Source organism: Lepidochelys olivacea (genome assembly GCF_965140295.1).
Source record: "Lepidochelys olivacea isolate rLepOli2 genome assembly, chromosome: 5".
NCBI classification, from domain to species: Eukaryota; Metazoa; Chordata; order Testudines; family Cheloniidae; genus Lepidochelys; species Lepidochelys olivacea.
Genome location: NC_140415.1, coordinates 125,256,356 through 125,271,678, shown reverse-complemented (window position 1 = coordinate 125,271,678; position 15,323 = coordinate 125,256,356). Strand labels below are relative to the sequence as shown.

Genomic DNA, 15,323 nt, shown 5'->3' with positions numbered 1-15,323 from the left:
CACCACGAACACAACACCCCAGTGCTCTGCACTGGCTCCCTACTGTAATAGGTTCAAGGTGGCTCTCCGAAAGGCAAAACCCACCATGCAACAGGCCTTTTGGGCCTGTGTGGTTGCCTCTCCTCCAGTGACCTTAAAGATTTTAGGGACTGTCTCCAAATCCTCCTCCACACCAACAGGGTGTTGCAAACACATTCTGTTGACATTGTCTGCCATTTCTTGCTGAGGACGGATCTTTACAAAGCAGCAGATCGCTGGGGACACAGTTAAAAGACATCCCTAGAAATATGCTTCCCAAAGACAGACTCTCATTTTAAAACAAATCTACAATCAGTTCAATTCTTACAGGGCCCGAAAGGAACAGAACTAACTGGCTCTGCCAAGACAGTGCCCACAGAGCCAAATATGCCATCTGCTCCCGCCCAGTGGCCAGCCTGAACACTGCATTGCTTAAGCTACATCTGTCAGTGTCAGAGGAACACAACCACTGGCTAGAGGGAGGGAAGAGGCTCATCCGTCCACCCGGCCAGGGCAAGCTTTCTCCCCACAGCACGCTTTGAAGAACCTTTCCCAGTCTTGCTTTAAACGTCCCAACGTAAGGTGGCTTCTTACTGTTTCCCTCAGGAGATCTATTCCATAGAGCTCACTGCTCTCTCCTCCTGGTTTTCATCATTTTGCTTCAGCCCATGTTTGGTGCCCAAATTGTTTGCTTGTGTCTGAGTTTGGCCTGCGAGTGCATTGAGGGCAGGGTCGCTGTCTGCCTTTATGTTTGGCACAGTTTGGCGCAATCAGAGCTCAATACATAAAAAGCTCTCCCCGGCACTGTCTTTATTTCACCGGGAGCGGATTCCCCGGGTCCTTCTCCGCACACTCCCCGGGAGGAGAGGCCCGTGAGAGTCCGGGGCGTGTAGGAAAGTGGCGCCTGGGTGACCTTAGCCCTACAGACCAGCCCGAATTGTAACGAAAGCGCCGAGCACGTGTAAGCGGGACACGCGTTCAATGGTGCGCGTCGGAGGCGCTGGGACACGTGTTGAAGCAGGGAGCCCTCCCTGCGGCAGCCGGGCGCATTGTCCATGGGCTCGGCGAGGTGCGCTGCGGCTGGGGTAGATCAGAGCCGTCACAGCCTGTCCCCAGCGGGAAGCACCAGGACCCGTCCCGCCACCGGAGCGCCCGGGCTCGGCGAGCGGAGCCCGGGAGCCGGTGAGGGCTGGGGGGGAGCCGGCGCCGCGGGGAGGCTGAGCGGCAGGAGCGCAGGGCGCTCGGCGAGTGGCTGGGGCAGGAGGCGCAGCTAGTCCCCGGGCCGAGCCAGGGCCGGGCCACGGAGCAAGTTCCCCGCCTCCCCGGCACCTGGGCCGGCCCCTCCCCCGGCCCGGGATAGGCAGGGGCCCCCTTGCCGGGGGCGGGGGAGTCTCCGAACAGCCGCGTCCCCGCCTCCCCGGTGCGTGCTGAGGTCAGGCCGGGCGGGCGGGGAGCGCGGCGCAGCAGAGCCGGGCTGGGGCGGCTGGCAGCGGGGCAGCAGCCGGAGCGGAGCAGGAGGCTCGCTCGCTCGCTCGCTGCCCTGAGCGGGAGCCGGGGAAGCGGCGCTGCGCGGCGGTGCCCGCGGGGAGCCCCCGGCGCCGGGAAAGTTGCGCGCGGGGCAGGAGGCGGCCCCCATGGCGGGGCAGGGGCTGCCGCGGGCCGGGCGCGGCGGTGGGCAGCACCCCTGAGCGCCGGGCAGCGCCCCGGCCCGGCCCCCCGTGCGCCCTCCCCATGGGCGCTGCGCCCTAGCGCCGGACCATGGCCAAGTGGCTGACCAAGTACTTCAGCCTGGGCAACAACAAGGCCAAGAGCCCCCCGCAGCCGCCGCGGCCCGACTACCGGGACCGGCGCCCCGGGGCAGAGCTGCTGGCCGCGCACCGCCACACCTCGCCCCGCCTGGCGCCCCGCCACCTGTGCGACGACCCCGGCGAGCTGCTGCGCGCCTACCGCGCCCAGAAGGAGCGCGACTTCGAGGACCCCTACAGCGGGCCCGGCTCGTCCCTGCGCAAGCTGCGCGCCCTGTGCCGCCCGGAGCCCTGCGCGCCCGAGGAGCCGGCCGCCAAGCCCCCCTCGGCCGCCGGCTCGCCGCACCTCTTCCGCAGCCAGAGCGAGCGCCGGCCGCCCACCCCGCCCGACGGCCGCTACCTCTCCCCCAAGCACCGGCTCATCAAGATCGACAGCGGCTGCGAGGGCGGCACGGCCGCGGCCATCACCTGGAGCCCGCCCGGCGGCGCCGCCAAGAAGGGGGGCAAGTGCCCGGAGCCGCCGGAGAGCAGCGCGCCCTCCGCCAAGCCGGAGAAGGTGAGCGAGCCGCTGGGCGTGGGCGGGGAGTTAGCCGCCCAGGGCGGGCGGGACAGCGCCTAAGGGACCGGGCGGCCTGCGGACGTGCTGGGTCTCGGGGCGGAAAGGGCAGCGGTCCCCGAGGCTTGGCAGGGCTGGGACCCGCGCCGGGGCTGGGCAGTGTGCAGCGGGCACCCAGCTGCCCTGTCTGCGGGAGCCGGAGTGACACCGGTTCTGCACACACCTGCCCGGCATCTTGGAGACGCAAGGTGCGAAGTGCTTGAGGGGAGACCAGCTAGGGGGGCAGGTTGTTTCTTGGTCAGGGGCCTGGCCTCCCTGGGCACCGCTAGGCTCCGACTTGGTGCGTGCAGAGGGTGGCTCAACTGCTTTCTCTGACCAAATCAAAGAACAAGATCTGATGCCATCATGTGTCAGACGGGGGGAAGGAAAAGAGAAAGGAGAGGTGTCCAGGTCAGTAAAGGGGGAGAGATTTTTAATCTCAGTATTGCAGGGAATAAGATTTGGAAAAGAGAAAAAGAACTGTGGGTCAGGCACTCCAATAACCAGAGTAGTCAAAGGAGTGTAACACCAGCGACGTGGTCTTGGCACTGGGAGCTGGCAGGTGTTAGCCAGGTTGCTAGGAATGCTGAGGGTACCTCCCCGCCTGTTCTGTTACGGTCTGTGATTTTATGTCACCAATGCATCAAACATCAGAAAGCTAGTGAAGCTTTTTACAGGTTTGGCTGTGACCTACTTTTCCTGATATTCAATCCATCTCATTATTTTGTCTTCAGATATGAAAAGTGATTTATGTGCTAGAAGCAGGAGATTTCTTGGGTTCGCTCATTTGCATTTTCCCCGAAGATGCTCTCTGGAAATGATTTTGTGATTTAAGTTATGGGTGCTGACGATGTAACTTTTTGGCATCTGTTCATAGGGAAAGCCGTGTACATCACCTGCTTCCTTCTGCATGTATTGCTGATCTTTCTGTAGGCAGTCGTACTGAACAAATTACAAAAGTTGATTTTAAGAGTAAGGCAAATGGTAGTGAGATTGCTTTTGAGACTGTTTATTTAAGGGAAACTTGTGCCCAGTGTTTGGAGAGGCTTTTTAAAAATATACATTCTCTTCCATACAACTGAATTATTTTGCTGGTCACTACTGACTTCTGGCGTGGGTGCTAGCATATAAGAATACCTGACCAAGATGTGATTCAGCACATGAGGTTCGCTCCATATGTCTGTCACTGACTGCGATGAATTTTATGGAAGGGCTGCTTTTAGTCACTTATGTCAAAATGTAAATAGACACTCTATGGTGATGAGCACCATAGAAGTGCCAGTAAATGAATGGGAGGGGAAGTTCAGTGGCAAAGGTGAAGCAGAGATTAAGGTTGAGTAAAGTCCCATTGATTACGCCATATCTTTTGGTGGTTTGTGCAAGAGACGGCACAATACTGAAACAGACTTCAGTGCTTGAGGCTCAACTGTAAATAGTTTGCTTTCTTCTCACAGCAGTGGTTCCCAAACTTTGACAACCTCTGAACTCCTTTCACTAAAATGTCAAGTCTCGTGAACCCCCTCCTAAAAATGAATATTTCTAGGGATTTTCTCTTTTACCTGTGTATAAATGATAAAAGCAGTGATCTTGGAAATATAAAATTTGTTTTTGACATGCTTATTACACACTATTTATTACATTGTGAAAATGGCAACACTCTTCCAAGATCTCACTTTCTAGTTTGTATCATTTTGAGTTAAGCCTGTTTATAAGACAAGGCTCCTATGTTTCATCAAGGAGTATCAGGTGTAAAACAGCATCAAGGTATTTAAGAAGCCAACTCAATGAGTTCCTCCCACACAAGCATTCAGGTCTTGAGCAGTCCAGGCAAACAACACACGTTACAACAAAGCTTAAACTTGTTCTTCATAATAATTTAAAAAACAATAATAGCTGCCTATTTAATTTTAAAAACAGCAAAACATATCCACCTCCCTTTCCATTTCTTATAAGGAGACTTGAAGTTTAAATCTCCTCAGTGTGATAGATAGGCTTGCTTTGATCTGCTTAGCTCTTGGTAGTCCAGGGGCTCCGGGCTGCCCGTCCCTAGGGAAAGCTCTGTCCATCATTAGGGAATTTTTTCCCCGAGAACCTCCTGTAACATTTCACGAACCCCAGTTTTGGACCCACTGCTCTACAGGTACGTACCAAGCACTGCAAATACTAGACCATCTATGGAGAAATCATGGTGGCCTTTGTACAGGGAAGTAGTATAAATCATTTAAAAGTGAAGCAGGTATCCCTGCTTTTATTATCCTGATAACCATAGTCTAGTTTTCCCTTAGCGCAGTAGTGACTAGTTTTTTAATTCAACGGTAGCATACTCTGGAGCGTACAGGAGAGATTAATGTAACAGTAGGTTCATATAATCTAAATATTTGCTGGATATTATCAATTTAAATTGGGTAAGTGTGTGCATGTTTAGGCATATGACCTGGTTGAATTGAATAGTAACACATTGCCATGAAGATTTAAATGAATAAATGATATTCTGTCCTAACCTAATTCCAAATAAATCAAGTTGTCAGGATAAAATAAGATTAAAACTCCAAGATATTTATTGTATTGTCAGTCATATGTAGTCACTGACTGGAAACACTTCTTTTCAAGGAAGTGAGTGATTTAAAGTTATTAATTCTTATTTCACTTCTCCATAGGCCGCATGGCTTGAGATCTGTATTTGAAAGTGGCATGCCCCAGGCATCTCCTCCTCTGGGGCATGTATATTCAGAAAGTACCTGCCTAGAGGGCATATGCAATACATAATAGTTGCTCATTGGGCATGAATTTCTAAAAATCACGTGACCGTCACAAGCAAAATCATTTTACTCAATTTTAAACCCTACTGGAGCAAATTTTTTTTTTTTTTTTTTTTTTTTTTTTAAATAGCAGCTTCTAAATCTGCAGCCATGGCAGCCTGTTAGAAAACATGTACAGTATTTACCCATTAGATTGGAACAACTCAGGGAACTGCTCTTTTCAGGTCTCTACTTGTTTTGAGGCTACATGCTTTGTTAAACAAAACAAAAACCCAACCATCGTTGGTTAAAAATAGTTTGGATAAGCAGTTAAAGGCTCTTAAAGTAGCATAATGCCAAAAGTGACTTGATTGTTGGATGGACTCTTCCCAAATCTCCGTTATCTCTTTTCTGCTTTATATAAGTGTGTGAGAGAGAGACAGAGAACACAAACTCTACTTAGCATTTTGAAAAACAAAACTGGAACCAGACCATGGCTGTGGTGTGAAAGCCATATATACTTGACTATTTTTGCCTGAGTAGTGTTGGTCTTGTTTCCTGCTGTGATGGCTCATCTCAGTCATGAACAGTAATGTACCTGGTCTCACGGGGGGGAAAAGAAAAGTGCCAGATATAAGTTGTCCGACTTCCTCTGACTCTAAGTGTGTGCTCAGACGGTATATACACATACATGGTACCAGGCGAATATTCCACATAATAGGATTTGGAGGTTATTACTGACTTTTCAGTGTTCCAAGAAATCCAGCTATAGACTGTGGACTCAACCCAAACAATGAAGCTTTCCTGTTTGGTAACATCAGATGATATTTCTGTTAACTTTCGTGGGAGGCGTTAATTTCCTGAACACTGACTTTCTCAGCTATAGAACAAAGAGGAACTACATAACTTTCCAGCTGAATTATTTGCTTCCCCTCAGTTGTGGAAATGAGAAAACTCTGGCTTTTCCATTACTCTGACAAGCAGTGGAAGGGCCTGGAAAGTTGGCCCAAAAGACAGGGAGTCACTCTTTCTATGAAATACTCTTTAGAATCTTAAGTTCAGCACAAGATTCTCACAGGTATTGGTTGACTTTTTACTAATATTTATGTTTCAGTGTCTAAAGATCCCAGTTGGTGCTGGGGCCCCCTGGGTGACAGTGTGATCTACTCAGTAAGGCACTGGGCCATGGGAGTTGGGGAACCTAGGTTCTCTTTCCAGCTCTGGCACTGATGTGTTGTGGGACCATGGGCTGGTTAGTTCACCTCTCTGGGCCACTGTTTCCTTGCCTGCTCTGTCTGTCTTGTCTGTTTAGATTGTCAGCTCTTTGGGGCAGGAACTGCCTCTCGTTATGTGTTTATAGCAGCTAGCACAATGGGGCTCTGATCTTGGCTGAGGCCTCTAAGCGCTACTGTAATACAAATAATTTGTTAAGCACTAAAGGACAAGCACTCAGGAGACATGATTCTCTGCCCCAACAAACTTGCAATATTCCCAGATAACCAAGAAAAAGCGGCATTCTGCATAGCTCCAACCAAACATATGGCTTTACTTTACGCTTTTTGCTTTAACAGTAACACAAAGTGTCATAAATCTACTCATGTGTTAAACTGTCTCATACATTAGACGTCAGTAATTGAGCTGTGCAGTGGGTATAGAACAGAGCTTTAAAATGAATGTAAACGCACCCCAGGAACCCAGTGCCATTGTGGAGTCCTGGCCCTGACAGCATGTGGCAAAGCTTACTGTGTGATGGCCTGTTCGTGAGCCTTATGAAATATGTTTAAACCAATGGAAAACCCGCTGATCTGGCCCAGAGCAATGGTGGGGCAAAAATGAAACCTAAATACTATTGTCAGCTGGAGCCTCTTGTGCTGTGAAGTGCCTTGTTTGCTTTGTAACTGTTTAGTATCTGTCTTGCACTGCAGATGGAGAGGTACTTAGGAACCTAAGAAGGTTACTAGGCTGTGACTGTAACTTTTGGAAATAGTGGTGGGTTTTTTCTTTTTGAACTTGAGACTCCTCCCCTACATAAAGCTCGTAAAAGCAAATCCATTAGATGCTGATGCAGTCAAAATATTAGTTCCTGCAGGAATATCTGACACGATTTAGTTAACACAAAATCAAGCTGATCCCTCACTGGCTGTCAAAGTTGCATGCACATGTTTGATGTTGTGACTGGCGACAGTCTGTGACTCAGAGGTATCTGAAGAATCAAAGCTGGTGAATTTGGGGAGAGTCTTACAAGGAAAAACATCATGGAAGTGAAACCGTGGGAATCAACTGTTAAAATATCTAGTAAATGCATTGTGGGTATGCAAACCTGCATGCTCCAGAGACTCTCACATCTAGTTACTTCTGTGGGAATTCCATCTGGGTATTTCAGGACAAAACTGGGCCCAAAGAGCTTAGTGTACGTATTGGGCTTTTTTGCTCAAAGCGGTAGTTGCCATGGTACTTATTTCCTAGAACTCTTTGAGGTGGAATTGAGAGGGCCTGATTCATCTCTATCTTGCACTTTGTGTCTTCAGGTAGGTGTGTGCAAAATGGGGATGAAGCATATCAGTAGCATCCTCCCCTGGTGGGAACTTTCACACACCGTCGCCTTCACCCTCTTCCACAGGACAGCGCAAGGTACCATGCAAGAGAGAATCGGGCCCAGAATGTCCACTTCTATTTAAGGCGGGCTTTTTTTAAAAGCTTACGTTTGGTTGCATTAATTAAACTTTGAGTACAGATTGTTTAAAGCGACTAAGCCAAAAGCGCTCCTCTTCCTTTTAAAGGTCTGAGTGGTTTTCCTCCCTAAGATCATCTCAGGTTTCAGACTGTGGAAAAAGTGTTTGTTTTAATCACTGTTCTCGTTTCGTAACAAATAACTTCCTGCACAGTCTCCTCTGCATTAGCCATGGAATGCAGTGACACATAGCAGGTGCAAGACTTGCTGCCAAAGAAGTGGGTGTATTTGATGGCATAATAAATACTCTTAGTCTGAGGGGGCAGAGCAGAAATGCAGGTGGGGCGCACAAATGCCACATGGCAGCTGCTGGGTGGCAGGGCTCTGTATCTGAATGCCAGAGCCTCGCTGGCACAGTTGGCTGCATTCTCTCCCAAGTTTTGAGGAAGGTATGTCTCTCTGTTCGTTTGCACCCATGCTGCTTCATGTGGCCAACAACATATTGCAGCATGAAGAAAAACGTTTTATTTCGTTCTAAAGAACACCGGACGCACAGGCTAAAAGTTATGTGCAAGATGGCTTTGTTGTTTTGACCAGGACAGTTTCATATATTTCAAGCAAGATGGGGATATTCTGTCTGAGCCTTTAATCTGGAATTAGTGATCCTAATATAATATTCCTGTTCAGAGTGGTGATATTTTTTAAAATGTTTTTAAAATATTTTTTTAAATGAGATTTCTTTGACACATTCTTAAATATTTCCGGTTTCTTCCTTGCTGTGTAAAGTATCAATCTGTCTTTTGTGGACTCATTGCACGTAAGAAATTAAAACAACCAAAAATGGGTCTACTGTACCTGGTGATGAAGTGGTGTAATTGATACTAGTATTTAAACAGGCTTGAAAGTTGTAGGATTGCTGTGTACAAGAGGCATGTAGATTTTGAAGGACAAAATACGAGTATGTTCTTCTACGGTGCCTCTTATCTGAAGATCTGTAAGTACTTCACAAATGTTGAATTGTAACACTTGTTTGAGCATGTGTACACACACACAGGTGTGATTATTCTAGTGACAGGCCAAGTACAGCAACTGTCTAGCATTGGTCAGCAATCCTGCCACAGTCCAAGGGAGAAGTATCTCCACTTAGAATGGTAAGGGGCTATCCATAGGCAGAATGTAAGTATCTGCCGTGGACTTACCCTGGGAAGAAGTGCCATGCCATAGGATGATATGGTGAGGGGTTATACTATACATTCCTATTGACAGACTGCACGCTGGACCATCATGGAACCCCTGTTCAATGCTGACTCAGTAAAATGCCACCCATGAAATAACCATCATCTAGCTAGTCCTCTGAGATCTCCCCTCCAAGCATTGGCCCACCCTGACTGCTTGGCTTGTGAGATCTGTTCAGATTACAGCCAGGAGGGTAAGGTTGGTGGACAGTAGTCAGGGGAAGCTAGCATAGGAAAGGAAGAGGAGAATTTGTAGGTTGGTATGCATTTTTCCTTCAGCATTCCAGTATCCTCCGTTTTTCTCCGATTACGAAATACCATGTTGTAAGCACTCACTACTCATGGAAACTTTCCAGTCAAATATCTTCAATATAGCCCTGCGCACATGAGCAAACTCTCTTCCATAAATAATTGAGGGTACCGGTAACCTGAGAATCAAATGAATTACTTGAGAAGTTAGAGTAATAAATGCCATGGATAGTGCATCTTCAGTGTCCCTGACCACCAGGCCTGTTAATTACTTCTAACTGCTTGTATTTGATGTCTTGTGACACTGATTTCCTTCCCCCACCTGCCTTCCTTCCTTAATAATTGTAAGAATAGATTATTTCACATCATGCATCTTTTCCTCTTTCCGGTCCCTCATTCTGTCTGCACCTATTTTGTCTCAAGAAATGGTGACTTCCCCACTGGTGAGCATGACCTGAAAGCCAGTTGCTTGGCTCTTTTGATCAAGAGCTCTCATGCTCTGGGTCATCATAAAGCTGTTTTTTTGGGAAATAACTTTTGATACTCTCTTGACTGCTGTTTTAAAACCAGAACAGCTGTTAGGTCTGAAGCAGTTTCCTTAGCAGTGAAGGGTAAAACTGGAAAGTTTGTGGCTTGAGCATTGCACATTTCATCACCGCAGTATCTGAGCATCTTACAACAACCTGTGTGGTATGGGAATATTATCTCTATTTTTCCAGGCTGGGAACAGAGCTGCAGAGAGGTCAGAAGAAGTCAGGGTCAGATTGGGAAGAGGCCCAACTTCTCCTGAGTGCTTCTTGCTTTTTGGGCACCAGTGTTCTTGTAAGGTCAGGTGACCAGATGTCCTGTTTTTAAAGGGACAGTCCTCTTTTTTGGGACTTTTTCTTATATAGTCGCCTATTACTCCTTACCCCAGGTCCCGTTTTTTCACAGTTGCTATCTGGTCACCCTGTTGTAAGGTCAAGTTTATGTTCTGAAGGTGGTGCTTTTTCTATCAAAAAGACTGAGCTGAACCTAGGTGTGTCCACCCTTCCTTGGCAGTAAGACACCGGCCAACCTCCTAAACCCCCATAACAAGGGTGATTCTATTTTTTGTTCACTACTTAGGGCACGTTTACACTTAAAACACTGCATTGGCAGGGCTCCAGCGCTTTAATGAAGATGCTCGACACCGACAGGAGAGAGCTCTCCCGTTGCCACAGTTAATCCACCTCCCCGAGAGGCGGTAGCTGTCTGGATGGGAGAAGCTCTCCCTTCAACATAGCGCTGTCTACGCGGGGAGCTAGGTTGGTATAATGACATTGCTCAGGGATGTGGATTTTTCATACTGCTGAGTGATGTAGTTGTACCGACATACGTCTGTAGTGCACAACAGCCCGTAGTGGGGAGCGTAATGCATTAATGTCTGTGACGTGCTCTGATTGTGTAGTGATAAGTGTTACAGAAAAACCTCCAGAAAATAAACTTGATTCAACCACAGTTGGTTGAGTTGTCACTTAGAGCGATGTGGTGAGCAAAATCTAGATCTTTCAGTGCTCTCTTGTTGAGCTGTACAATTCCTGTGTTGTATCTGTCTGTGCTTTTTCTCATGATGAAGTCAGTGGCGATGTCGAACAGGAGAGGTGAGATTATATTCTAGTTTGGCACCAGTGTCTAGGGTGAACCATTCCCTCAAGCCTGCGTGTACTTTCTGTGCGTGCTGCATCGCAAAAACAATGGGGTTAATTCGTTATGAAAAAATATATCTAATGAGAACCCCAGCAACTCCCCATTCAAGCTTTACTTGAGAAGGCAAAGGAATAGTAGAGAGGAATCTTCATGTACCTTGGCAGTAAAGTGTAAGCCAATGAGAATATCTGGAAGGGAATAATGTCATGAATTGGCAACGTGGCAACTGCATTCCCCAGCTTACACAAGATTGGGTGTACAGACAATCTGCTATTTTAATAGTGTGTCAGGAGGATGTTAAACAGTAGCTACAAAACTTCAATATTTTTAAATGAGCAAGTACAGATAACTTGCAGCCAAGATTTTTAAAAGAACTGGCTGAGCAGCTGGCTGGATTGTTAATTTTACAAAGCAAACAGCTATGTAAAATGGTAGCTATTAAATGGAATGAATTTGTAACCGATACTGAGATTTGTTAACTTTGGAGATAAGTAGTTGTTAAATTCTATGCAGAAAAGAAGATGAAGACAGGTGTTAAGAATGAGGCCCAAGCATCTGCTATAGCAGGCATGCCATTGGGCAGCTGGAGAAACATGCACAAGGGGCCTACCAAAATAATCTCTCCACCAAACAGTATTTAGAGAGGGAAAAGTTTTGGGCTTCAACAACACAGAGAGTGACACAGGCCAGACAGCATTGGTGGAGCCTTGTTTGTGCCCTAAGCTATGTCTGATGGATTCAGAACAACCAGTAAGTCTGAGCTTCAGCTTGTGGAGGAGAAAAGGACCTTTTGGTGTGGGTGTGTGTGAACTAATCTGTGTTTGCAGAGAACGTGACTGGGTTCCATCTCCAAACGGCGAGGCAGTGCTTTGTCTTTCATGGGTGATGTTTTGTCACAAGTGAAAAGGATGAAGCAGCCCAAAATCGTTTTTTTGACATGAAATTAAAGAATGCAATGGGGGCAGAGGGGGAATGTTGGGTCACATGGTGGTGATCTGGCTGCAATCTGAATGGTGGTGTTGTGGGCCATTGGAGGAGATCATTTAGACTTCTGCTCACAGAGCGTACATGTTGCTGGAGATTGCTTGACCCATGGCTTTTAATGCTATCTTATGTACTGCAAACCAGTCTGCAACTAGCCCCTTTTGTGTGATCCTCTCTTAAGGGTCTGGTGTGAGTGCCTTGCTTGTGGATGCCAGCTGCTGTAATAAGGGTACCGTAGGTGACTCTGTCTCCTGTTCCTGCTGCCAGATTGCTGCCCTGGTACGGCAGTAAGGTTTCCCCACAAATGCCGAGCTTCAGGAGCAGGGTGTAAGTCCTTCGGAGCTCTTGGGATGGCACTGTTCAGCCAAGAGTAGATGTGTGGTGCTCATAACTATTTGCTGGGTCGGTCTCCTGGATCCTTCTCGCTGAGGACCTCCCTCCGTTGGAATGGGTTGCAGCGGGTCAGTTTGCCCCTGGAAGCTGTGTTGGCCTGTCCCTATCACACAGTGAACGTGTGCGTAGCCTGCCCTAGTTATTGTTTTAACTGATTTATTGGATAATGGCTTGGATCTCTCTTGTGCTTGCCCACTCAACCACTGTGTGGATCAGGCTATGCAGTTGCCCCTCTCTGTGACCAGGGATCCCAGCGGTGGCTTAGCAGAGCATTGGGCTGCTAGGGAGAATGCAGCAGCCTGTGGTCCTGCCTCTACAGGCATAGACTGGTCTAGAATTCTTCCAAAACTCTCTAAGCTTGGCTTCTAGCTTCTCAGATCCGAGGTCCGGGAGGGGGGTTCTGAATACCCCAGCTAATGATAAACTTCTATCTTTAATGACTCTCCTTCCCAGGGAATTGTCACAAGGAAAGGCTAGTAATGTGCTCTTCTGCCTATTTACCTAGCATTAAGGAACCAAACTTACTGGCCCAGATGAGCGTGCTCTGTAATATCGGGTATCGGCTACCATTTCTTTATATCCTCGTTCTCGTTCAGTCTCCTCCACACAACCTTTGCTCTGCCCTAGGATTTGTCTGTTTGGTAGCACAGCTGAAATTCATTAGCCAGCAATGGGTTAACGAGCAGGCTCTGACTGCAGAGAACAAATAGCTCCTTATTGCTACTTGCAGCTCAGTTTGTGCACTCTGACGTACTTGGGCACTTCTTGCTCGCTCTCGGATGGATTTGTGCTGGGTAGTACCCATTCTCTCGGGAGTAAAGGATGAATGCAGAGGTGCGCTCTACCGTGTTAATGGGTAAGTCCTGATGAAATTCTGCACTCTCAGGCTGATGGGTGCAGGTGACAACATTGTTTGAGGTTGGGGAGGAAGGACAAAATCTACCCCATTTTCATTCCTGGTGCTTCTTCCCGGACAGCAGTACTAAAATTCTTATGCGGCTGCAGTTCTACTTGTAGATACATTAACGCTTTCTTTAATATGCAGTGTTCTGTGCCTAGGTTATTCAGTAACTTCTGTTTTCAGCAGCCTCTGACTGTGTTAAATGCTCAATGTATCTTATGCCCTAAGCAGGCTTCAGATATAGGTTTGGAGCAAAATCAATTTGGCCTTGTTACGACTGGCTTTTGTTTCTTTCCTTCTACCTCTAACAGAGCCACATTCTGAAAGAGTCCTCAAAGGAATTCAGTAATGATGAAAACTGCAGCCAGCGGTTTAGCCTCCACAACAGGGAGCTTGCTGACGGCAGGTTTTTAGAATAGCCCTTTAAATTTTAGCTGGAAAGCCAACAAACCGCTATTACCCAACAATTAAATTGCCAAGAGCCACGGTTGGGCTCTGAGTGCTTCAAATGGTTTTTGTGGATTTTCATTTTAATTTCTTTTTAAATTACTATTGTGAGTCACTCTTGGGTTTTTCTGAATATTTGTAGTCAGAAATAACAGTAAACCATTGTCCCTTTGATATAGCTGTCAGGAAGTGCAGCGTTTGGTTGGTGACAACAGGTTTTCAGCTCTGAGACTTCTCTTGCTTTCAGATGCATTTTCCTTGTGTTTCTAAGTTGCATTCACTTGCACTCTGAAATTTCGTCAGGGTGACTTTCGTCGCTTGCCTTTTCATATGGTGCTTCTAAACTTAAGGATGCAAAGCATGTCACTAACTACGTATACAGGAGTCATGTTGCCCCCTGCTGTATTCCATCACCTCTGATGTATGATGTGTAACCGCTTACAGCACCATGACGGAGTTCCTGATGGGGAAAAGTGAAGGGAGAATGTGTGTAGACATAATATATTATTCGGCTTCAAAATAGGTAACTGCTTGCTCTTACGAGAAGTGCCCTGATCTATTAAGATCTTGTATAGACAGGAACTAAGCTCTGATTCTCATTGAAAATACAGTACTACCAATAACACAAAGCCTAACACACCCCAGGCATGCTGGAGGTACTGGTGTGTAACTCTCGCTCGGCAGTAAGAGCGCTCGCTAGTGAGCTTACAATGCTATTGCAGCAATTCTCGGATCTGAGGACTAACCAGGCCTGACCTTGCCAAGCTCGTGAGATCTGAGAAGATCACAGCCCACGGTGGCATGGCTGTAGGTGAAAATGTAACTTCTCTTGCAAAGCATCTCAATTGATCCTGGCACAACAATGTTCAGAGAGCACTTTAAAGGAATGCATACCCTCCAAGCATGCACATTTGTTAATTAGCCTGTCTCTACTTTCTACAGGTATAGGAAAGAAATTCCAGTTGAAGTTCTTCTGCCCACATCTGCTCTGAGACTCCCAGTGCAATGTGCACTGGTGAGAAATCAATGTTTGCTTTTTGAAAACGCTGCCTTTTGAACAAGGATCTCTGTGTCACGGGGAGAAGTGTTTGTGAAAGTGGGTCTGCTTGCCCCACTCTAGCATGCAGTGTGGTGAGGGTACCTTGGTGTGCTCACATGGCTTTCACACCTTGTGGCTACTCAGTAAATCCTCTGTGCCATTGGGAGGCAACCGGAGATCAGATACAGCGAAGAGGGGATGGTAAGTGAAAGTTTGCCAACACCCTCTGTGTGCCTATCTCCTTTCCAAGCCCCCCTGCAAAGGAGGGACTTGGCTATAGCTGATGCTGGGCAGATGAGCTGGAGTCGAGCCAGAGATCTCCTGCAGCAGGTCTCTAAGAAATAGTCACTTTGCAGGCAGTTTAAATCCTAAATCTCCTCTGTGAGGATTTGCTGCAGCTGGCAGCTATGTATGAACCGCTAGGTTTAGTGAGTTCTCAATAGTAACAAAGAAAATAAGTTAACGGAACCTTGCAGGCCTTTCTAATCCCTTCTCCCCAGAACTGCCAAAGGAAACGGCTTTAAAAAGTATGTGAAGTTCAAATAACTGAGACTGATTCTTCTCAGTGGAGAAGATGAAGTGAAGGATCTGAATTAGTGACTGGAACCTGCTGGAGACTATTCTCCTTTGGCATCTTAGC

General features: G+C 47.4%; 1 protein-coding gene across 1 annotated transcript in view; it reads left to right on the top strand.

Moving 5' to 3' along the window:
* The first annotated feature begins 1,068 nt into the window (after positions 1-1,068).
* Positions 1,069-15,323, top strand: part of SHB (SH2 domain containing adaptor protein B) — a 148,724-nt gene continuing 134,469 nt past the window's right edge. Inside the window, exon 1 of the mRNA XM_084629217.1 lies at positions 1,069-2,319. Within this exon, the coding sequence (XP_084485343.1) occupies positions 1,777-2,319 (543 nt within the window). The 5' untranslated portion in view covers positions 1,069-1,776. The remainder of the gene's footprint in view (positions 2,320-15,323) is intronic.